This window comes from Panicum hallii, chromosome 9 (genome assembly GCF_002211085.1).
Source record: "Panicum hallii strain FIL2 chromosome 9, PHallii_v3.1, whole genome shotgun sequence".
NCBI classification, from domain to species: domain Eukaryota; kingdom Viridiplantae; phylum Streptophyta; class Magnoliopsida; order Poales; family Poaceae; genus Panicum; species Panicum hallii.
In genome coordinates, this window is record NC_038050.1 from 70967036 (window position 1) to 70991321 (window position 24286).

At 48.1% G+C, this 24286-nt stretch overlaps 5 protein-coding genes across 6 annotated transcripts; 2 read left to right on the forward strand and 3 right to left on the reverse strand.

Annotated features, from left to right (window-relative positions):
* Nucleotides 1-364: 364 nt before the first annotated feature.
* Nucleotides 365-1746, forward strand: LOC112876908 (heavy metal-associated isoprenylated plant protein 27-like). Its single transcript, XM_025941088.1, has 3 exons — nucleotides 365-924; nucleotides 1055-1130; nucleotides 1232-1746. The coding sequence occupies exons 1-3, from the start codon at nucleotides 838-840 to the stop codon at nucleotides 1540-1542; spliced, it is 474 nt and encodes a 157-aa protein (XP_025796873.1). The 5' UTR covers nucleotides 365-837; the 3' UTR covers nucleotides 1543-1746.
* A 322-nt stretch (nucleotides 1747-2068) lies between these two features.
* On the reverse strand, nucleotides 2069-6960 carry LOC112877175 (la-related protein 1B-like). Of its 2 annotated transcripts, none has more exons than XM_025941390.1 (6): nucleotides 6315-6960; nucleotides 5701-6214; nucleotides 5465-5618; nucleotides 5285-5375; nucleotides 3844-3915; nucleotides 2069-2816 (listed from the first exon to the last, which is right to left on the reverse strand). In XM_025941390.1, exons 1-6 carry the CDS (start codon nucleotides 6582-6584, stop codon nucleotides 2493-2495), a joined length of 1425 nt encoding a protein of 474 aa, XP_025797175.1. In that variant the 5' UTR covers nucleotides 6585-6960; the 3' UTR covers nucleotides 2069-2492. The 2 variants fall into 2 exon arrangements, with proteins under 2 accessions (XP_025797175.1, XP_025797176.1); XM_025941391.1 differs by having other exon boundaries at nucleotides 2120-2816; nucleotides 5465-5615; nucleotides 6315-6958.
* A 1448-nt stretch (nucleotides 6961-8408) lies between these two features.
* Nucleotides 8409-9641, reverse strand: LOC112875374 (expansin-A19-like). The gene is made up of 3 exons (XM_025939203.1): nucleotides 9476-9641; nucleotides 9072-9384; nucleotides 8409-8975 (listed from the first exon to the last, which is right to left on the reverse strand). Exons 1-3 carry the CDS (start codon nucleotides 9606-9608, stop codon nucleotides 8663-8665), a joined length of 759 nt encoding a protein of 252 aa, XP_025794988.1. The 5' UTR covers nucleotides 9609-9641; the 3' UTR covers nucleotides 8409-8662.
* A 3296-nt stretch (nucleotides 9642-12937) lies between these two features.
* LOC112875757 (thioredoxin-like 1-2, chloroplastic) lies at nucleotides 12938-15059 on the forward strand. Its single transcript, XM_025939723.1, has 4 exons — nucleotides 12938-13228; nucleotides 13486-13662; nucleotides 13760-13924; nucleotides 14526-15059. Exons 1-4 carry the CDS (start codon nucleotides 13028-13030, stop codon nucleotides 14784-14786), a joined length of 804 nt encoding a protein of 267 aa, XP_025795508.1. The 5' UTR covers nucleotides 12938-13027; the 3' UTR covers nucleotides 14787-15059.
* Nucleotides 15060-22017: 6958 nt separating this feature from the next.
* Nucleotides 22018-23321, reverse strand: LOC112878161 (expansin-A25-like). The gene is made up of 3 exons (XM_025942583.1): nucleotides 23059-23321; nucleotides 22588-22906; nucleotides 22018-22479 (listed from the first exon to the last, which is right to left on the reverse strand). The coding sequence occupies exons 1-3, from the start codon at nucleotides 23174-23176 to the stop codon at nucleotides 22167-22169; spliced, it is 750 nt and encodes a 249-aa protein (XP_025798368.1). The 5' UTR covers nucleotides 23177-23321; the 3' UTR covers nucleotides 22018-22166.
* Between the last annotated feature and the right edge of the window lie 965 nt (nucleotides 23322-24286).

Consider the following 24286-nt stretch of genomic DNA (forward strand, 5'->3'; position numbering starts at 1 on the left):
TAGCGTCTCCGAGGATCACGGTACTCGGAGAAGAAGGTTGGCGGCCTTGCCGACAGGATTCAGTGGGACAGAAATCCTAGCAAAAGAAGGCCGACCGACCGGTAGAAGCAAAAAGTGTAGAAGAATCGCGAGATGCGAATTCACATGCACGCCCTGAGAGGCAAGGCCGGAAAAAGGAACTAATTTAATCAGGGCCCCAATCCCCCATTCGGGACAGGAGATACACTAATCATGGTTAGAAGAGTTTGGAGGGATCCAGATGCCTCTCTGTAAAAAGAAAAAGGAAGAGGACCCTGGGTCCAATCCTGACTGCTTTTCTTTTTCACGTGATGACTTCCTCTGCGGGGACTGGAAGATCCAGGCCCCCAGCCAAATCCTTGCTCGGTTATCAGCAACTAATTACAATCTGGAAAGTTCCTTGCATCGCCCTTGTAATGGTGCAGCCACTCGAGCAAAAAAGTTTTCGCAGCAGCGCCGATAAAAAAAGGGCTTGAGCTTGATTTCAAACCGATGGCTCCAAAAACTGAAAGAAGGGTCGCAGTAGAAGCGACGATCTTCCCTGGAAAAGGGTTCCCGTAAACCTTTTTGCCCCTGCAATCAGGAGGATCAGAATGATTCGACTCCCGGACCTGACGACAAATATATATATCCTCTCGCCACCAAAGCGCGGGAAGCATCTCAAAGTCGCTCGACGTCCCGACGATCAGCCATCTCCATCGCGATAAGTACTGGGGCAAAGGCGCAACGGCCGATTCAGGCATCTCAGACACCCCGTCTCGGAAAGGCAAAACCGCTCTTGGTTGGCCAAGCTCAGGTACCCACCACCAGCACGTCGGGATGATTCGCGTGGACGACCTCATCGCCGACCTCTGCGAGCTGCCGGCCAGAGTCATCGTCGGCAAGAAGAAGCGCAAGGAATTCCAGGTACGGCATGCTGCTCTCGCGGAGAAAACAAGGCAGCCAGTACGGCGGGCAATGTGACACTGACAAGCACCGAATGAAACTGATCGATGTCGATGGCCGAACTCTTTCTGTTTGGCATTGGTGAATTCAGAAGGTGGACTTGCTGGTCCGGATGGACTGCGAGGGCTGCGAGCGCAGGGTCAGGAAGGCGCTGGAGGACATGAAAGGTGCGTCTCGTTCACACATTGTGAGTCCGTCCGATCAGTCGTCGTCGACGGCCGAGCAACTTATTAACCAAGCGGTTGGACGCTCGCCGGCGTGCCCGCAGGCGTGAGCAGCGTGGAGGTGGACCCGAAGCAGAACAAGGTGACGGTGTCGGGGCAGGTGGAGGCGCCGGAGGTGGTGAAGCGGCTGCGGCGGCGGGCGGGGAAGAAGGCGGAGCCGTGGCCCTACGTGCCGTACGAGGTGGTGCCGCACCCCTACGCGCCGGGGGCCTACGACAAGAAGGCGCCGCCGGGGTACGTGCGCAACGTGCTCGACGACCCCGACAAGGCGCCGCTCGTCAGGGCAAGCTCCATGGAGGAGAGGTACACCGCCGCCTTCAGCGACGACAATCCCAACTCCTGCGCCGTCATGTGACCCTCCGCACGCTTCCTGTCTTCCAGATCCAGCATAGGATAGGTTTCATTTCCATCGCTGTTAGCTTGCTGTGTGCCTCTACAGTTCTTGAATGATGTTTCCTAGCTTGCTCTCTCTGGCAGCTTTAAATTTTTGTGGCAATGTTAATTTTACCGTATGTGGAATGTTGAGATGAACACAGCTATGTGCTGTTTGGGTTATAGGAGGAAGAATGATTGGCCTGGCGAGCCAGTAGATGGAGATGGAGCCCAACAGAAAACCTGTTGGGAGTTGGGACGCAAACACTCTTAGCAACACACATACGCACCATACGGAATGCTGATACGAATATATTTACATAAAAGAACACTGCCAAAGATATGCAAAATAACTTTATGTGGAAATATATGTTGGCTGCATGTGCACAAACCAGACGATCTTCATACATAACTGGGTAATTAGAGATACCGAGCAGCCACTAGCGAGCCTAAGGACCGCTTACATTGAACATGATTTGCAAATATATAATCTCAAAAACAGAAAGAAATGCAGGCAAAATCATCATCGCATCAATCACCAAAGAACAAGAACACCAGAATTAATAATAGTGTCATCTACTTTTATATAGTTTTGCCCGGTCCACACAACACAGTTTCTCGAGTCTTGACACTTTAAATAACTCGGTTCACACAAAAAGAGCCATCAAACTGCTAGCATTCGGAAACCTACTGGGTAATAACACAGCAGAAAGAAACATGAACCTCACATTAGCTACCTTTTTGGCTTTTTTTTGTTTTTCATTTTTTTTGGCTTTTTCCAGTCTCTTGTTGTATTTCTATCTCTATATTTTGTATTATGCTTTTTTTTTTGGAACCAACTGATCTTTACACCTCATACAAGGTAAGGTGTGCATGCCGTCACTGTGAAAACTCGGCCTGCCATTGTACTTCATATTCCTTGAATATATAGCCTCAAAAGGTATCGCTCCTGAGTAAATTTTTTGCTGCCTTTGGTCCAAAAAGTGGTCCACTCCCATTGTTGTGCAGCCCACCCAAGGTTGGTGCATGATAACCTAGACTAACTGAAGTCACTGATCTAGTCAGAAGAGCTTCACCAGGCATTCCTTGCATGTTAGCATGGTAAGTTGCCCCCTCAAGTCCAACAGAACGAAACTGGGATGCCAGCAAATCAGTGTTAGATGTCACAGGGGAAAACGGACCAGAACTTCCAGCAGAATAATTTGGTTTTGGAAGCAGCCAATTCTCCCATGTTCCACGCCTTCGTAGTTTATCACCCTGTTTGAGCATAAAAGAAAGAACCAGGCCTCTAAGCAAGAGGAATGAAGTGAACAGAGCAGTTACTAACTATAGGAAATGCAATTATATTATGTGGCAAATGAGAATCATAAGATTATCTAACATGTGCAACAGAGCGAAGAGTGAACAAGATTTTGCAGTGGTTAAAGCTAACTATATTATAAAGTCGATCACATTAGAAAGATTAGTAGCAATAAGTTACTAGTGCCTATTGTAGCAGTACCTGCAAAGGCCTTTTGATCATTGAGGATAAGATTCAAATTTTTGTTGTCCTATTGCTAATTTTACTTACCGATGCAAGGCTCACTTCTCCATTTTAGTGGTTGTTTCTTTATTTGGAGCAACGGTAATGATAGTCAGTGGCAAGACATACTAAGAAACTATTTACATTACATGAATTCATCAGAAGACCTGGAATTTGTCAAGTGTTTGAAAACAACTTATATTTCAGTCATCATACTTTTTTGAAAGAACATTGGATAAACATCAACTTATATTTCAGTCACCATACTGGACATTGGATAAACATCAAGCCCAGGGATTAGCTGATTGGATTCTGCTATTGAGAAATAAGTTGTTGTGAAGCATTATGAGAATTTGCTATGACCTAAACTTTGTGGGATCACTTAATCCTTGTTGAATCAATTTCATACTTAATTTCCATGGTCATACTAAAAGAACATGCCCTCAGCAAGTAATCAAATGATACAAACTTTGTTGTATTGTGGACATCATGTCAAATAAAACAAACTCCAGGTCACAACAAGAAGCTAAAGTCTATGACATGGACTAACCAGTAGCTACATCATGTTTGCTTAACAAACTATGCATGACCTAATAAACTATGCTAACAGATAAGATAATGAAAATATTCTTGACCTTTTTCCTAGAATTAAAGTGCAATGTTATGGGGACATTCACATGTTTTAGTTACTAACATTCTTGTTGGCCAAAGCTAATTTAATTTGAATATATACAAATGGTAATTGCACCAAGAAAACATTACCTGAACTTCCACAACAGTGGACATCATGACTGTTTCCAAGATAAACTGAATATTATCAGTCAGCTTCTGGACCTGGAATTTTTTTTAACATGAATGACACCATCTCTTTATAAAAGAACAAAATATATATTTGATTATTATGGAAAAAGGATATCTGATCTACTATCGTACTCCACAGTCCACACTCATTCAATCATTAGTATCCTCTTTCACGTATTAATGGATGCGGTGTCACAAACTTTTTTTGCATTTACAAATGCATTATGATGCCAGATGTAAATAATGGCTAAGTATTGCCCATACTGACAAGGAAACACAACAGAAAAGATAAACAGAAGCAGAGATACAAACCATAAGTTCTCCACAATTCCAATATGTTCTAGCTCAAATCCTAGGGTACTTTCATTAGCAGTCTGCTCTAAAATTGTATGAATAATTCCCAGATAGTCAGACTAGTAGGATGCATATTTTTCCTTGACTAAAATGGTGCCCAAAATAATGGACAATTTCCTACAATATTGAAAGGAACTCATTTGGATCAACATCATCAAAACAGAAATGGGTATCCAGTAAGCATATGATCAAGACCCTAAGGGCCATAAACTATCGCCTGACCCCATCTTTACCACTTATCTACCATCCTTGCCTTTATGGCAGAGGAAAAAAACTACATGCACCAATAAAAAACATAGAGCCAACCCCCATCTATGGTGCCTCAACCTATGATGCATACAAATCTATGCAGCAGCAAGGTACCCTGAGTACACTAAGAATATACAAAAGCTGTATACCTATTGGAGGTACCCCAAGTCATTAAGAGAAATGGACTGAACTTGCTCTGAGCCTTGAACAAAATTGTGCTTGTGAGCTACCAGTGACCCTCAACTCAGCTGAAATAAATCAGAGAACCTGGGCAAGAGTGTCCTCACCAACACTAGCATTCAGCTTAAGCTACTATAATAATACCACTGTAAACAGTGTCAAAGAATAGAGCCAGCTTGGTTTCCCAATAGATCCCACTTTCCTAATCATATTGTGAACATTCCAAAAGTACCACGGACTCTATCCCACCACTGACCACTTTGTCCCTTGATTGCACTAGTGCTATTATTAGAAGGTAACAATGATGCAATTGTATTAAAAACAGAAGAATTACTGGTATCACTGGCATTACTACTTGCCAATATAGCTATTGTGATGCAGCTGTGCCATCCAAGGTATCCATTATATACCAGTAACATAATATGATTTCTTGTTAATTGTGCAGGGGCTATCTAGCAATTCAGTTAAATGGATCCATGCCACAATATGCAGACACTCTCATTATTGGTGGCAACTACAGGACGAGTCCATAAGCTTACTAAACAGGTTATCAAAGAACAGACTAAGAATTCAGTGTGGATTTAACTGAAAAATCAACTCATAAGACCTGAAAACTTACTTTGGGGAAGCCAGCAATCAGGGATAATGGCACCCAACCTTGGTCATCCATGCGTTGCCGCAAGTATGTGTCCTTGCACAAATTGTCATCACTGCAAAGTTCACAAGTGGGTAAACAAATTGATCAGAGCATTTTTACAGATAAAAGAAGAGATTGCCAAAAATGTAGATGATCACCTACCTGAAATAGTAATCAATTTGCTCCAGAAGCTCCTTCCGAAGAGGATCAACTAAAATAGCTTGGGGGCTTGCTGGATGAGGCACAAAAGGCAGACCTTGAATGCCTTCCGTGGGGGCTGCCGCCGCAAAATAGTAAACATGCGGCGCTATGTCTGCTATTGACAACAAGCAAATCAATGCAACATAACGATAGGACAAGCCCAAGAGTTCATGAACGACATGACAAGCACGACATACCAGGGAAGCCCATAGGTACCCCATAAGGTGGTGTCTGAGGAGTAGCAGGGCTAAGGAATGGCGGCGGCGGTGGAGGTGCTCCTGCTACAACAGCCAGAGCAGGAGGAGCCCTAATGTATGTTGGCTGGTGGCCACGTTGCTGGTGAGCTGGTCCATGCCCATCTCTGCGGCCACCTCCGCGCCGTGGCCCATCAAAACCCCCATGGTGCTCGTTCCCACGTCTTCCCCCACCTCCACCATTACCCCTCCTGTTTCCCCCACCATAGCCACCACCTCGGCCATGGGTATGGGAACCAAAACGTCCATTCTGATGATGAAAATCTTCGCCGTTGCTCCGGGCATTAGGCACATAGACAGGGGACGGTTCTGGGGCAGGGGCACTCTTCTCCAGCCCATCCGCCGCAGGCATCACCAGAGCACGCCGGGCCACAGGATTGCGCACAGGAGCCTCATTGCCAGGGTTAGCATCCGGAGCGCCGGAAATGCCCAAAGAGACTGGCGAGATCACCGCCCCCTGACACAATTCGGACAAAGTAAAACCCAATCTCGTCAAATGGTACAAAAATTTCAAGCTCCGTCATGAGTAACTATGTCAAACACTGGTATCAACTCACTGTGGAAGCGGGAGAAGCGGCCTTAGGTGACGCCTTGGCCGCTGGCCCCGCGGCCGGCGGCGGGGGAGACGCCAGCCCGGGCAGCGCCGGCCAGGAGTCCGTGTCCATGATGGGGTTTTCAACTGCCACCGCGGCTGGCACAGTCGCGCCCCCGGGGCGCTTCCAGGCGGCCGCGGCCGCCCCAGCCTTCTTCGCCCCAAACGGGCTATCGGACGGGGGCGGCGTCCCGGTCCCAGCAACGGCAGCATGCGGGTCGGCGCTGGTAGCCATCGTCCGCACCCAAATCCAACGGGAGATAGCGAGTTCTATGAGGAGGCGGACGAAAGGCGGAGGCGACTGCGCGAACGGCGGCGGCGGAGGTGGAGGGCGGAGGGCGGAGGGCGGAGTTGGGGGATGGGGATCGGTCAGTGGTACGGCATGAGGCGATCGGTGACGAGGGTTCCAAATATTGCCGCGCGGCGAGGCGAAGCGAGGGTCGGCGATCGGCGATCGGATCGGGGGAGGAGGTGTGGCGGTGCGGCGGCGGGCGGAGCGGGAGCCGGAGCCGGAGCCGATGCCTGCCTGCGTCGCTCGCTGCTCTTCCCTTCCCTTCCCTTCCCACGGGCGGTGGATGGACACGGACGGAATCCCTCTCTCCTGCCCTGCCGTGGTGGGCCACAAAAGGGGAAGCCCGCAGCCACCAGCGTGGGCCCGCTCCCGCGGCTCCCCTCCGTCCGATCGTGGATCACTAAAGCGGCTCGCGCTGGCGTCCGCTTGGCTACTACCCCCGGCTGGCGCGCGGGCCCCGCGCGCGCGGGGTGCGGCGTCGGAGGGTTGTTGACGAGTGGGGCGGCGGGGAGCCGCACGATGCGGGGCGGACGGCTGGGTCGCCGCGGAAGGTCCGCGTCCGGCGAAAGCGAATTATTGCGACGCCTGGGGGCTCGCAATCCCAGCGGCGGAAGCGGTGGCGCCTGGGACGAACCGGCGACCGCCCACCCCGCTTTTGCAAGAGCGCCCTCCGCTGTTTCTGGATTCCGACTATTTCTTTCACCGGCCTTATCTGATTCTCTCTCTCTCTCTCTCTCTCTCTCTCTCTCTCTCTCACTCTATCTCCCCTCCCCCAAATCGGATAACGTCGTGGATCACGGCCTGGCTCACTGTTTTTTTCTGGCTTTTTGCACGTCGCAAGTACAATGTTGAGATTGTGGAACCGCTCGTGTGTGTTTTTCTCTGGAAACGGAGCCTTTCGCGAAAAGAAAACTCGGAGAGGGTCGAGATGCTATTACTACTTTGTTCGAAATGCGCCGAGAATCAGCTCGATTTTTCTGGCCTCCCCCGTTAGACCGTGGATTCAGTCAAGATCGTTAGGAGTAAGGCGAGGTAGGAATTTGGACATGATCTGAAAAGAGCACCGACGAATTTGCTGATCCTCCTCTCCGTTTGTGCTCGTGTTCCCCAGCTATTTTTTTATTTTTGTTCTGGAAGATCTTCACGTGTTGGAACACACCTTGCCGTGCAACCAAGTTATCTCGACGGATGAGGTGACGCCCGGCTCACCGGTCATCGTTCGTCCTCGCCGCGCCCGGAAGCAACGAGACCTCTCGTTTCTTGCTCGAGCCGTCGCTGCTGCCATCGGCCATCGCCAGCTGACGCTGTCACGCCGTGTCGCTGTCATATCCGGAAACCCCCCGTCGGGTCGCTTTCCTGTCGTCGTAGTACTCCGTAGCCCCTTTAAATTCTCATCGAGAGCCAATTCATACGGAATTTGTAGCACATGCGCTCGGGCCGTACGCGCGTGCTAGCTCTTCGCATCGCCGCTAGTTTTTTTTTCCCGTCGCACGTTGTTCTGATCGCGAGGAAATCTGTGGCGCAGCACGACCGGCTGTCAGCTGTCGCCGCCGCATGAAACACGAATTGGAGGAGACGCGAGCGAGGGGCGAATCCGTGGACAGGGAATTCAATTCCGTTAATCGATGATCAGCTGATTCCTGCATTTAGGGAAAAATTACAGCTTTAATTCAGGGCGATTCCTTATTTGTCACTGTAGAATTTTACAATCACTTAGTACTTGCCATTGATGCATCAATGAGATATAGAGCCCACATATATGCATGCCACTGACATTGACAAGCTTAGTAAATGTTTGTGAAAAATTACAATCGCATGAAAACAAATTATCCAATTTACAACCATCAGTTGGCGATTTCAAAAATACTCAAGTGATTCAAACTACAAATGAGATGAGCTGACATTAACGAAGCAGTATAAATAATCAATAAATAGAAAAATAACGGATTTTAGCATGGAGAAAACAAATGATCACATAGCGGCGCGCGCTTGTGGATGGACCGGCCGTTTTCTGGGGGCGATTAGTAGTCGAAATTCTGGTGGGTGGTGAAGGTCTGGCCGAACTGCCACCACGCCGGCACGACGTCCTGGAAGACGATCGTCTGGCCGCCGGTGGAGGTGAGCGCGAAGCTGAGCCCCTGGCCGGCGAGCGCGGCGAGGCACTGCCAGTTGGCGCCCCAGTTCCTGGACATCTGGATCCAATCCGTGGTGGTGCCCTTCACCGCCATGCTCTGGATGGAGCCGCTCCCGGCCACGTTGGTCACCAGCACCAGCTCGAAGTAGTTGAAGCCGGCGATGGTGAACCGCACGCCGCCGTCCCTCCAGCACTTGATCCTGCACGCATCCAACGTAACTCCAAGGATCAGTTGCTGGTGAGCAGCTTGCACTGGGTGTATCGATCGATCGAGCTGGACTTGCTTATAGTGTTACCGTTGGTAGAGGACGGGGATGATGCCGGCGCTGTAGATGCCGATGTTCTCCCAGGCGGGCTGGGACATGTCGAAGTGGGGGCGAGGCGGGCCGCACCAGCCGCCGCCGGGGAGCGACCAGTTGGGCGGGCAGAAGTTGGTGGCGGAGACGGCGACCCACTTGCCCGGCCGGCACCACCCGGACTTGCTGGTGTCGCAGATGATCACGTAGCACTGCCCGCACGCCGCGCCGTCGTTGAACAGCGCCGTGCTCAGCGCGGCGTTGTTGATGCCGTATCCCTGGTCGTACAGGTTGCCGTACCCGCACGCTCCGCCTGTGTGCACACGGTGCATACACGTCACACTGTGTCTGTGTGCACTCCGTGCCGTGCACAAGTTCAGACAATACTCTGACTGTATGCTTACCCATTGTGTCGGAGCCGTCGGCGCCACCGTAGAACGTGGCGGTGGCCGGGAGCCACTCGTCCGATCTCGCCGGTGCAAATAAGCAGAGCGCAAGAACGGCGAGCAGCAGCTGGTGCAGGAAACGTTGCCCCATCTTCTTCTGAAACGGCGATCCTCTGACGATAGTACAGCAGCTGGACTGGACACAGGCAGATGTACAGATGTACAGATGTGCTGCGACCAGACACCGTAGCGAATGGATGGACTCGGAGGTGAGGATTGTCTGCGGCAATGGTGATGCTTAAATAGGAGACCGTGCTGTTTGCATGGATTGGATTCTAGGAGGAATGCTGGTATGTCACATCACCGCAACGAACGACATCACGCTGTTGTGTTCTAACGATCGCATGCACATGGCTGCAACGACCAGAGATTGACTTGCGCATTGTCCATGATCCACGACTACGACGTAGCAGCTGTTTTGAAGTTTACATACAGTTCAACATTAATTAGTTAAATCCATCTCTTGCTTCTGAAAACATTCTTTTATCTTGGGTAGAGCACTGGTATCTTCAGTTGCATGGTTCCGCATACGCCATTCGATGAGAATTCAACAGCATTAGAAAAGAGGAAGATGCGACAGCTTCCACACCAGAACATATGCAACCGCCCAGTTTTTTTTCCCGGCGACCTACATTCCGACCGTCAAATTCTTATTTGAACAACTTGTAGAGACGGCTAGCATCGCTCCAACAACTGGTGAGACGAATCTTGATATTCTTTTTTGGACGGAGTAAACATCGGAAAAAAAGTCAAACAATACATCCTTTTATTATCAGATCCTCATGTCAACCAACTATATATAGAAAGTTTAGAAACACATCGGCTACACCACTTCTGCTGTGCTATCCTTTTTGTGGGGTGAGGACTGAAGATTCACCACTTCTAGCTCTGTATTCCCGAATTATACTTTGACTTTCAGCGAGTTCTGCCAAGTTACAAATCAGAAACAGTATTGCCTCAAAAAAACAATTCAGAAACAGTAGGATTTACTTCGCAAAGGAATCAAATTACGATGTGATGCTGTCCTGTTCTGGATAAATGCAGATCCATGAAAGAAGACAAACAAGAGGACTGGGCTCATTGTAGTGGTGTGATCAGCACATCTGCTACTGACTGGAAAACTGGATAACACTGACACTGACAAGACAATAATTTTCAATTCCTTGGTTGTTGCTTCCTTGATTCTATAACCGTTTTGTTCATCCGGGATTCTAAAACCTCAATCATAAGATCATCATAACCATGGAGCAGTACTCAGCTCGTACCGGTTTCAAGTTCAACTGAAGCAGGTAACGTTAGTTCAATGACAATCATCAATCATGCAACGGCTACAAGTTCGAACTCCTCATCAGATGCAGAGTATCCAAATGAAGCGGCAAGGCACTATCCAGGTCCAGCTCTTTCTGCAACCGCTGAACAAACGAATTGGTTTGCACAATCTACAAAGGAAGAAAAAAAACTTTGATCCGTGGGGGAAAACCGCCCCCATCGTATTCTGTTAAGAAAGAAGATACTTCTCACGTAGATCGAGAAAATCTCCGAACCTCATCCCATCAGTACACAGTGCTCTAGACCCGTGAGAATAGGCGATCCACGCACACGGGGGATCAGCGACCAGGGCCGGACCCAACTGTGCTTTAGCCATGGGGCGGACGAGGGGTTTTCTTTTGTTGCAATACCAAGGTTCCAGTCCTGGTCGGCTGGCAGGACCAACGCCTGCCCAACCATTGAGCGATAGGAAGAAAAACAAATGGCTTTGCAATGAATAAGATAGGAACTCTGAAATTCAGACATCATATGATGCAGATACAGGTCTAATTTGCAGAGTGGTCCTGTCGTGTGCTCTGAAAACTTTGGATTGAAACCAATCGCATTAATAGCAGATGCAAAGAAAGCTGAGATTTTACTGTATCAGCTAGCTAGTTGAAGCACTGATTTGTTCTAAACGGGTGCAAAGATAAGGCACCACTGATTTTCCATTTTATGAACGTGCTAGCTGCTGCTGTTCCATTCCATGGCCGGTTATTGCATTTCGTTTTTCCGGATCTGACTCCAGCAATTTAATTCTCCATCAGACCAGACCTGACTATATATATGAAAGGAAATATTCTTTTGTATTCATGTTCAGCTTTCGAATATATATAGTGATATCTGAAAGATAGTGGAAGAAGACCTCAAGATCAGAAGATATGATTGCATGAGCATGCTCCTAAGTACTACTCAGACCAGCAGCAAAAGATACGATTGATCTAACCAGAAGCGATGCATATTTTTTTGAGATGCTAAGCTTTCAAATTATCAAGGTTAATTAAAGCATGGTTTTGGGCTTTCTGTAGCCAACATCTAAACTTAAGCATATTTTCTCTTGTCTCATCATCTCTGGCAATAGCAAGGTAAAAAAAAAGTTTTCTCGGACACGATTAACAAAAAAAAAGATAAAGGGAATTGCATGCAGAAAATAGTTGATAATCGTAGCACACCAGTTAGCTCTTAAAATAGCCGACTCATATCATCCACGCCTTGGACTTGGTTGCTATCAATAGCGAGCTACTAGTGTATGATCATTAGACTGCGGCTGCATTCAATCGTTCACCACATATATGATCCATTTTATCCGAGAAGCTGGTCACTAATAATAGGGTCCCAGTTAGTAAGAGCTGAAACTCACCACCGAATATCAGCTCTATCCATTTGATTTACTATAGATACTAGAGGCCTAGTTAACTTGATGAAAGAAAAAGGAAACAAAAACGCCATATGTATAGCACCGTAGTTCTAAACATAGAGGTTTTTCATCAAAATTAAAATCATAAAAAAACATAGAGGTCAAGAATGAAGATTGTTTAATGCTCAAAATGAGAGAGCACCGTTTGTGCCACCTACTGATCTGCATATTTGGACTTTTGCATGGTTCGTGCTGGAGCACTGTACTCATTATTTCGTTTTGCTTTATTCCAACATAAACTGTTACGCAATCCACCTGTTAGCCTCTAAAAATGGTTTCAAAAGTTAAAGACTGGCATAGTAGAACATTAACAGGTGTTATGAGCTGCGTAAGAACTAGTCTAATGAGAGTTTGGGCAGGGAAATAGGCGTCCCCGCAAGCTCAGAAACCGTGGTCGCGGGCCCGCCTGTCAGAGTGCTACACTTCGCAGTCGACCGGGCCCCACGACGGCCTTGTGAGCCCCATTCCCTTTTTGTGCTTATCCAGGTTTTATCCATTCTGGAAATACTTACCGCCAGCAACGAGAGAATTACCGGAGGTGGCCACCCACGTGGCAAGCATCGACTAAGCAGCTAATAAATCGGACGGCTATTATTAGTCCTAATCGGCGGTTTTTACTTTCTTCCCTTTTATCCATATCCACGCTTTAAAAAAGTGCCATTTATTTCTCTCCTCTTTTAAAGGTGCCATTACTTCCCATCGCCGCTCGAATCCCTCTTCTGTTCTCCTCTTCCTCTTTTCACGCTGTGCTCTCTCGAGCTCGGTGATCCGTGAGGGCGGTAGCCATGGCGGCGGCGCAGGCGCTGGCGAAGGTGAGCGTGGGATCGCCGGGCGGCAGCCGGGGCGCGGGGTCCTTCGGCCGGCGGAGGGGCGCCGTGTCAGTGCGCCTCGGAGGATCCTGGTCCTGGAGGAAGAGCCCGTTCCTCGGCGGGAGGATGGCGGTTGGACCGAGGAGATCCAGGAATCTCGTTGCATCGCCGGTGCAGGTTACTCGAGTTACCCGTGTCCTGAGTAATTATATCGATTTCAATGTGAATTTATTTTTTTATTTTGGGATAGTATCGCTTTAGCGTGATGAAATTGCTAATTGCTGCCAATCCGATAGCGATAAAATTTCCACATTCTCCATGATTAGTTTCGTTTCGATCTTACCCTATTTTTTCCGAAACCTTCAAAACTTTTTTTTTATTTTTTTTCCTTTTGTATGTGTTGTTCTGACATTGTTGCTTGTTCGCTGGAGCAGATGAACCTTTCATTTCGGAAAACCATGAAGTGGTGGGAGAAGGGACTGCAGACCAACATGCGGGCGATCCAGACCGCGCGAGACCTCGTTGAATCCTTGACCAACGCCGGCGACAGGCTCATCATCGTCGACTTCTTCTCACCTGGCTGCGCCGGCTGCCATGCCCTCCACCCCAAGGTAATATTACGAAGCAGGATACTTCAATGTTGCATGCCGCTTGTCATGTGAATTCAATCGTGCTTTTCTAAGAGGTATATTATATTTCGTTGCGCAGGTTTGCCAGTTTGCGGAGCGGAACCCGGATGTGCAGTTCCTGCAGGTGAACTTCGAGGAGCACAAATCAATGTGCCACAGCCTTCATGTTCATGTGTTCCCTTTCTTCAGATTCTACAGGGGAGCTGAGGGCCGGCTCTGCAGCTTCAGCTGTACCAACGCAACTGTAAGATCCGATCGTTTGTTCTGGCTTCAGTCGTCTGTGTTCCTTGTTCAAATTGTTGTGAAAACTGAAAACATGTGAAAGAAAGACCTGCTCCAGCTCTTTTGGATGTGTGGCCAAGGAACTAAAAACTATACGGAGTAGTATATATTTGGCATTATAGAATAATTACTATTTGCTAGTCTCTTTGGTTCCAGACAAAGGAACTGGGAATTTTGTCATCATTTGCAGAGCTTGTGTTTATACAACCCACTGTTAGATTTATTTATCTCAATTATGCACTTGTTGTAGTACTTTCAAATCTTATAGCCAATGAAAGGTCTTACTTGTTGTAGTACTTTCAAATCTTATAGCCAATGAAAGGTCTTAAACTTGCTCCTTTGGGTCCATGCAACATTCTTGATCTTAGAAATATTATTCTTGTGAACATAACTAAAAACAATGATAATGAGGGATCCGGTACCTGTTTCTGATTGCAGTTCGGGTTTCCACTGGCATTTAGATTGTCTACTTTATGCCATTTCAGAACAAATAATGTCCAATATTTACCATCAGTTGTTACCAATTGATGTTTGCTTATGGGAGTGGCTACTCTTGTATGCAGATTAAGAAGTTCAAGGACGCGCTTGCAAAGCACAAACCCGATAGATGTAGCATTGGCCCAACTAAGGGGCTAGAAGAACCAGAATTGTTTGCCTTGGCTGCAAACAAGGATCTGCAGTTCACCTACACCATGGAGTTGCCAGAACGGGCACCGAGCATGGAAGATGCAGCGGAGGTCATCACTCCTGAGCGTCCAACACCGACAAAGCCGTTGGTCAGGCAGGGTTCTGACGACAGGACCTTGGTCCCAACGGGAAGATGATATGTGATGACGATCACATGCTTCAGTTCTGTACAGTTCTTGATTGTTTTTTGTGCGTGTACAGGTTGTTCCTTTTTATGGTTGCGGGTGCAGGCTTCAAGATTTTTTAAATATGAAACCTGCCCGCTTGTCTACAAGTAGTGAAAAATGTAGTATGGGTAGCAAAAAGTGTTGTGGAGCTCCTGTCCTCAGGAAGTTGCATGGTGGCTATATGAATTCATCTAATTGTCAAAAAAGGTCATCTGCTTGATCTTTGCAGTGTTGCGCATTTTATGAATAGTTGTGTGTGAGTTCCTCACAGAAAATGGTGTGGTGGTTGTTTGAGTTTACAATCAGAAGGAAAAGGCCAAACAGAAAATGGTGTGCATATCTTAGTTTGGAAACAAATCTACATCTGTTTGCGTGTGCATCTTGTATTTTTGTTTATCTACTGATTGATAATAAAACAGCACTATCAATGATAATATCATCCAGATGATTTATCTGAGAACCTCTGTCTGAGCCCTGACATGCAGATGCAGTTAATATTGAAATACACTAGTAGTGCATTGCATGATCAGCTGCAGATAATTACAACAACAACAACAATTTAGCCTTTTGTCCCAAGCAAGTTGGGGTAGGCTAGAGATGAAACCCACAGAAAACATTTATTTAGAATAAGAAACACAAAAAGAGCACAAGCCAAAGGAAGAGTTAGAGGTTAAACAAAAAGTAACAAAGGTCACGGTTCAGTTACGTTAATTGCTAATCTCCAAGCGCTCCTATCCATAACTAATTTCTTAGCAATATTCCACTCCTTAAGGTCTCTCTTAACCGTCTCGTCCCAAGTTAGTCTAGGTCTACCTCTACCTCTCTTTACATTATCGCCCCGCTTTAAAACTCCACTACGCACCGGCGCCTCGGGAGGCCTCCGTTGTACATGTCCAAACCATCTCAACCGATGTTGAATCACCTTCTCCTCGATAGATGCTACCCCTACCCTATCTCGAATCTCTTCGTTCCGGACTCTATCCCTTCTTGTATGCCCGCAGAACCAACGCAGCATACGCATCTCTGTTACACTCAGTTGCTGGACATGTCGCCTTTTTGTAGGCCAACATTCAGCACCGTATAGCATCGCCAGGCGAATCGCCGTCCTATAGAATTTACCTTTTAGCCTCTGTGGCACCTTCTTGTCACAGAGGATGCCCGAAGCCTGCCGCCACTTCAACCAACCGGCTCAAATTCTATGTCTAACATCTTCATCAATGTCTCCATCTTTCCGAAGCATTGATCCTAGATACCGGAAAGTATCCTTCTTGGCCACCACTTGACCTTCGAGGCTAACGTCCCCATCCTCATGCCTAGTCGGTCTAAAGTCGCACATCATATACTCGGTCTTTGTCCTACTCAGTCTGAATCCCCTCGACTCTAGCGTGTGTCTCCACAGCTCTAACTTCATATTAACCCCTGCCCTACTCTCGTCAATTAGCACCACATCATCAGCAAAGAGCATACACCAGGGGATATCACCCTGTATGTCCCTTGTGACCTCATCCATCACCAAAGCAAATAGATAAGGGCTCAATGCTGACCCCTGATGTAGCCCTATTTTAATGGGGACGTCACTGGTATCGCCATCACATGTTCGAACACAAGTCATCGCATCCTTGTACATATCCTTGATGAGGGTAATATACTTAGTTGGGACTTTGTATTTTTCCAAGGCCCACCACATGATGTCTCTCGGTACTTTATCATACGCCTTCTCCAGGTCAATAAAGACCATGTGTAAGTCCTTCTTCTCCTCTCTATATCTCTCCATCAACTGTCGTACTAAGAAAATCGCCTCCATGGTCGACCTCCCAGACATGAACCCAAACTAGTTTTAGGTCACCCTTGTCAATCTTCTTAGGCGATGCTCGATAACCCTCTCCCAAAGCTTCATCGTATGGCTCATCAGCTTAATCCCCCGATAGTTAGTACAACTTTTAACATCTCCGTTGTTCTTGAAGATCGGTACTAATATACTTCTCCTCCATTCCTCCGGCATCTTGTTTGACCGGAAAATTAGGTTAAAAAGCTTAGTTAACCATACTACCACCCTCTCGCCCAGACATCTCCACACCTCAATGGGGATGCCATCGGGGCCCATCGCTTTACCTCCCTTCATCCTCTTCAAAGCCTCCCCGATCTCTGCCTCCTGAATCCTTCTCACAAAGCGTCTGTTGGTATCATCAAATGAGTCGTCCAGCTCGAAGGTAGGACCCTCATTTCCTCCGTTAAACAACTTGTCGAAGTATTCTCGCCATCTGTCCTTGATCTCCTCATCCTTCACCAGAAGTCGATCTGTCCCATCCTTGATGCATTTGATTTGGTTTATGTCCCTTGTCTTCCTCTCGCGGGTCCTAGCTATCCTATAAATGTCCTTCTCTCCTTCCTTCGTACCTAGCCATTGATAAAGGTCATCAAAAACCTGACCTTTCGCTACACTTACAGCTCGCTTTGCAGACCTCTTCGCTAATCTATAGCCCTCGATGTTGGTTGTGCTCTTGTCGAGGTGAAGGCGTTTGAAACACTCCTTCTTATCCTTAATAGCTCTTTGCACCTCGTCATTCCACCACCAACTCTCTTTCACTTCCTGCTTGCCTTCCCTACTCACACCAAACACTTCTGAGGCCACCTTTCGAACACATGTCGCCATCTTTAGCCACATATCATCTACATCTGCTCCTTCTTCCCAAGGCCCCACGCCTAGCATCCTCTCCTTAAACGTTTGTGCCTCTTCCCCTTTAAGCTTCCACCACTTCGTTCTCGCAATCTTGGCACGTTTATCCCGATGGGTACGTACCCGAAAACGAAAATTCGCCACCACAAGGTTGTGTTGGGGGACAACACACTCCCCAGGTATCACCTTACAATCTAAGCAGGCACGTCTATCCTCTCTCCTAGTAAGGATAAAATCGATTTGGCTCGAGTATTGTCCACTATGGAAGGTCACTAGATGGGACTCTCTCTTTCTAAAGAGGGTATTCGCTAACAGCAGGTCGTAGGCCAACGCAAAATTCAAAACATTCTCCCCCTCGTTCCTACTACCATACCCGAAACCCCCGTATACTCGCTCATATCCTACATTAGTCGCACCCACATGGCCATTGAGGTCTCCTCCTATAAAGAGCTTCTTACTGATAGGCACGGTACGAACCATGCTATCAAGATCTTCCCAGAACTGACTCTTGAAACTCTCGCTAAGACCTACTTGAGGTGCATAGGCACTAATCACATTCAGAACCAAATCTCCAATGACCAACCGCACTAGGATAATCCGGTCGCCTTGCCTCCTAACATCTACAACTCCATCCTTAAGGCTCTTATCGATCAAGATGCCTACACCATTCCTACCCGAAGTTGTCCTGTGTACCAAAGCTTGAAGCCAGAACCCTCCACCTCCTTCGCTTTCTGGCCCTTCCATTTAGTCTCCTGCACACATAGAATATTTACACGCCTCCTAATTGCTACATCGATTAGTTCTCTTAACTTACCTGTTAGAGACCCTACGTTCCAACTATCTAGACGAATTCTAGTTGGCTCGGCTAGCTTCCTTACCCTTCGCACCCGTCGAGAGAAATGCGAAGACCCTTGCTCATTTTTCACTACACCCGGTCGCAGATGTAGCGCGCCACAGAGGCTGCGACGACCCGACCCTTGCTCACTTATCATCGTACCCGGATCACGATACGACGCGCCCCTGAGGAGATGACGACCCGGCCCTTGCCCATTTAACACCACACCCGGGTTCCGATGTAGCGCGTTGCTAAGAGGGTTACGCCCCAACGAATTTCTTATGGGTTTCATTTTCATTAGAGTGGCTGATTTTTACGCTGATTCGCCAAACCTAACACAACTCTTCATATTTTCTCATCGCGGCTTGAGACCGGCAACGGCAGTGTTATCAGCTGCAGATAATTACGACTCCAAAATGTCTTGTGTTAATTGCAGGCAGGGGAGATTACTACTTTCTGATCGCTTCATTTTGTATATATTCTAGCTTGTGGTTAGCAACTCAGCATGCACGAATGAGGTAAAATGATATCCACTTGAGCTTTGAGTTTAACTTTGGCCCAGATTATGTCTATCTTGTGTTTGCTTCTATTTTCAACCAGTATGTTCGATCGGAAGTGTATTGTCAAAAGAGTAATAATATGTGGAAGAGAGTAGTAAAGAAAATTACGCCATAGAAGGTGCCCAGTACGACATCAGACTGGTTGGGAAATATAGCATGACATGCTCCTATTATTATCGCTGATCACTGATTGATAGTTAACTCCCTGCCATACGATACACGGGGCATCATTCCTCCTAAAACAAAAAGGACTTGTTCCTTTTATTGTTCTCGCCTCTGCCTTGGATCCTCTTCTTTTGCATGAGATAGAAATAAGGAATTCCAGAAATCGAGGCTTTTTTCTAACTTGATGGTAAGAAATCCCAGGATCTAGAAATTCATTTCGTACAATTGAACCATTCATCACATCTCAATTGCGTTTGTAATATGATGGCTCCCAGTTGTTTGTGCAGTCATGAGCACAAGCTGCAGCTGCGGCAGCATCAGTTTGCCACACGAAACGATTTGTGGATTGGAGGCCCAAAGGAAGGGACGGGTTCCAAGGGCCCACAAGGCCCATTTCACAGTCAGCTCCAGTCCCCCGTTCTTCTTCCTCAGCTCTGCTCGCTTCCCTCAAAAACCAAACAAAAACGAAGAAGCAAAACTCGCCTGACGCGACTCGGGATGGCGGCGATTCGAGGCGGCTACCTGCAGAGTGAAGGAATGCGGACATGGTGTGGCGATTTCCTCTCACCACAGGGGTGCAAAGCGGCGGCAGCGGGCTGAGCAGGAGCCCCTGAGGAGCGAGAGCCGACCAGGGGGTATTTTGCAAAATTTCCATCCGAATAGGGGTCTATTTGCATATATTCGGATCGCGATTACTAATTGCGATCCGAAATAGGGGGTTATTTGTATATATTTTAGGGGATAAATGTAAATATTTGGATCACGATTATTAATTACGATCCAATCTAGGGGGTTTCCTGAAAATGATCCAGCCGGCGACATGGCACCCGGCAAGGTCGTGCCGCCTCCGGCGACCCCCGCTGGCTCCTTGGCCGAGCGTCTCGCACTCTCCACCGCCAACTTCACGGGCTAAGGCGCTGCCTCCGGTCTCGCTGGCGGGCCACAGCGACCTCTGCCATAGGCTGCCGTCGACCGGGAGGAGACGAAGACGAGCTCGGGGCCAAGCGCGCGCGGCCGGCACCGCAAGAACCGGCCGCACGTTCCAGATTCACCTCCAGGTACTTATCCATTGCCCAAACTCTACTACCCACGCAACCATCCCTTATTATCTCGTATCTGGTTTGGCCCTTGATCTGACCTGTCTGAGCTCCAATCTGAATTTCTGAAGCATAACTCTGTCTTTGTCATGATTTTCTCTATCCTTAATTCTTTTCAGCCCATCAGATTTCACCTACTTAGGATATGGTAGTTGAAAACAAATCTCCATGAATTTATCATACTGTGAATGGGCTGGTGAGTTGGTGACTGCATGAACCTTTTGGTTACGGTCAAAGAACATCTGTTGTTCAGGATAAAGCATCCATTACAAAGTGACAACTGACAGTATATCTTTTCTGAGAGTGCTAGAATACATGGGAAATTGAAGGTCATAGCTTAGTAAGTCTCCAAGTACTTCTGCACTATAGCAGTTTAGCTACTTGGTTTGCTGCCATGTACAAAATTCAGAACATTTGGATGCTTGCCTTAGTCGTCTACTATATTTGTTTGAACGATCCTGCGTTTTCGTGCTAGAATAAAAGTTAAAGAAAAAAGTGATTATGTAAGAGCCTGCGAATGCACGATTCTCTTCCTAGTACAAACAAAAAAGTCTTAGAATCTGGACATTCAGACTTGCATTTGGCTTTTATTTTCAGTCAACCCCATGGTCATGTACTCATGTTTGGTCACTAAACGGAGATGGAACAAGTTGTCAGCTTCTTGCTGCAAGCAGAGTCTCACCGTGTTAGGAAATTAGAAATCCTTCCGTTTATTGGTCCATTAAGAGCTAGAATGAGATCTTCAGTTAGAATGAACCTCTGTACTTCACTTCCTCACGTTGTTCTACTGCCGAATCATCGTGTGTCACTTCCAACCTTTATTCTGTAGTCCACTAGTCCACACGACTTTGATTGATCTGGTAAAAACCAAAAGCAATGGTTCAGTTGACATTGACTTTCTACCATCTTAATGGTACAGCTTGACTTTCAGGGGTTTGTACCTCAATACTCGTTTGGAATGTAGATGAAAAAAAATGGAGAAGCATGAAAAGCTCACACCAAGTTTAGTGCTGTCCATCAGGAAGGATATGGTCAATACGTGTGCATGGACTATTAGACTGGACCGGCCTTCTTCATGACTTGAACCAGTAACCTCTGACTTTACAGTTGTTCTTGATATATATCATTCTATTACACCCCAGCTTCTCCTCATTCTGTTCACTTACCGTGTTTTCTTCCTGAGGAGAGTTTGTAAAAAAAGGAGGTTCTCCTTTCTGCAGTCCTCAGTGAGCTGACCACTAGATCCATAAATTTTTCTCATCAGCAAAATCTCCAAGCTGATGCCACTAGATGTGGAGGATTTCCTGTGCGGGGTCCTGTTCCGGGCACAAATGATCATTGACGAGGTCATGGGACGGCACATCACAAACCAAGCCATGCTCCTCCAGCTGGTTATGCTAAGAGATGCCATGCGCCGAGGCTACTACATGCTCGACACTTTCAGATACCAAGTTCATGATGAGGAGGAAGCCAAAGATCAGGCCGTGATTTGCTCTTCCTCTGTGTCTATATTGAATTCTGTAAAGCGTCTAAGTTCCTCAAGTAGAGGTGCTCAGGCTTTGGAAGAACTGCAAGAGACGCTTGACAATTTGAGCTCCATGATCCGTAGTGTACATGAGCTCGTCCTGTTCTTGACAAGCTATCCTTGCCTGTACATCCAGTCTTACAGTATGCATCTGCAGCTGGCCAACTGCATGTTTGGGCACAGATAGAAGCACAACTAGTTACTGAAGTGAAGCTGCCGAGGTTTTATATGGTTGTGCATCACTGGATGTAAACAGCAATCCTGTTTGAAGCGTGGCGTGTTGGGGTGATGTTGGGCTCTGCTTGGGCCTCGGCCTGTTGGGCTTTTGTGTTTTCTAACCAGTTTACTGAAATGATCAATATATTTCTTTTCTCATAACAAGATGTACATGTACAAAGTAACCCCGGCCCCAAAAAAGGAACGAACAAATTGACGTCATCCATACAACCAAAAGCACCCCTGCGCCTGGCCCCACTCGAGCTAGCTATCGATCAGTAGTAGAAGTTATAGTTGCTGGCGAAGGCCATGCCGAACCGCCACCACGCCGGCACGACGTTGTTGAGGTAGAGCGTCTGGCCGCCGTTGGAGGTGACGATGAAGGAGAGCTCCTGGCCGACGAGCGCCGAGTTGCACTGCCAGTTGGCGCCCCAGTTGCGGTTCAGCGCGATCCACCCCGTCTTGGTCCCCTTCACCGACACGGACCGGATCGAGCCGCTCCCGGCCACGTTCGCGAAGTTCACCAGCTGGAAGAACGTGGACCCTCCGATGGTGATCCGGATCCCTCCCTGCCTCCAGCACGTCACCCTGCAACACACCGCCACCACCATGGCCGATCGATCATCAGCTCATCACCGCCGGTTCGCCGGAGAATCGAAGGAAACGCGGCGTGGTCGACGTGACGAGATGACTTACTGCTGGTAGAGGACGGGGATGATGCCGGCCTTGTAGACGCCGATGCGCTCCCAGGCGGGCTGCGCCATGTCGAAGTGGGGGCGCGGCGGGTTGCACCAGCCGCCGCGGTTGCTGGGCTGTGCCCAGTTGGGCGGGCAGAAGTTGGTGGCCGTGATGGTCACCGCGGCGCCGCCCTTGCACCATGGCGACGCGTTGCTGTCGCACATGATCAGGTAGCACTGCCCGCACGCCGCGCCGTTGTTGAACAGCACCGAGCTCAGCGCCGCCGTGTTCGTCCCGTACCCCGCCTGGTACAGGTTCCCGTACCCGCACGCGCCACCTGCATCGTCGTATCACGGCACGGCAATCGGCATCGTGTTCGTTAGTTAGCTCCGATCCATCGTGAAAATTAGCGACACTGGTTGCAGCAAGATTGATCGACATGGAAATGCATGGACGACACTGGATTTGAAGTTGTTTTCACTAATTTACCCATCGTGCCGGAGGCGTCGGCCCCGCCGTAGAACGTCGCCGTCCCGTAGTTCCAGCCCTTCGCCGGCGCGAAGAACGCCGCCGCTACGACGACGAACAACGTGAGGACTCTGTCCATCTCCGCTCAGCTCGGTAGACAACACCACCACGGGAGACTTGGACTCGTCGGTTTCAGTAAACCAGGAGCTAGCTAGCTCTGAATGCCTAGCAGCTTCTGACGGATCTGCAGCGATCGTGGCGTGGCTTATATAGGACGAGAGGCAACGAGAATTACGCTCAGGGCCGAGCAGGGGAATTGCAGGGAACATGCGACCGAATGATCGATATCCCAGTCCTGCGGGGGGGGCTGCTAGCTTAGCTAAGCTCACATGCGTGCAAGCAAATGGACGCATGGAGCAGAAGACCTGCGCGTCCAGCTGATCGTCAGTTGACTCTTGGGCTAAAGATTTCCTCCAGCGTTTCTCCTGATAAGCATGGCACGCGAAATCATTTGCGTTCCCTGCGCCCGGCATGTTCAGTTATCCGTACTCGCCGGGGTTGAGCTGAGTTGGTGACCAAACTCTGCACTAGTTTAGGACACAGGCTACATTTTGGGACGAATTTACTAGAACATAAACTATGATTTGGAATGTGTTGCCATCCTCGTTTATCTCCGGGACAAGGGCTTGAGCGCGGTGAGGGAATTCTGCCACATGAGGCCATGAGGCCCAGCGGTGTCAGCACATGGATTGTGGAATGGAGGTGGATAAACAAGTGCGAGGTGACGGACTCAACGCGTACAATGGATGCTTAATCATACTATACCAACCTGGTCTAGAAGAGTCAGCGGTTTATCGACCGGCCGTACCTCCTTCGGATTCTTCGCGTTTCTTTAGCATGGAATCGTTTGCCAACTTGCACAGCGCTGAAGCCTTCCATTTATCGCATATTAAAAATCTAGCATTCTCCATCCACCGTAGTTAAGCGCTCCTAAGAATGGCCTGTTGTTAACACAGTGATTTCACTTGCAGGTGACATAAAGCAATTCAGTTCTTGGTGAAATCTGAAAAACTTGTCATGTTCCAAATGATTTTTATGGAGTCTGAACTCTGAAGAAAATTCTCACGGCCCAACACAAACAAATCGTTCGTGTTCTTCCCTGCCTGTCTCCCTCTAGCTGACTAGCTCAAGTTTCGGCACTGCTCCATACAAGAACCTAGTGCCCTGGTGGGCCGTGGCTGTCGTCAGT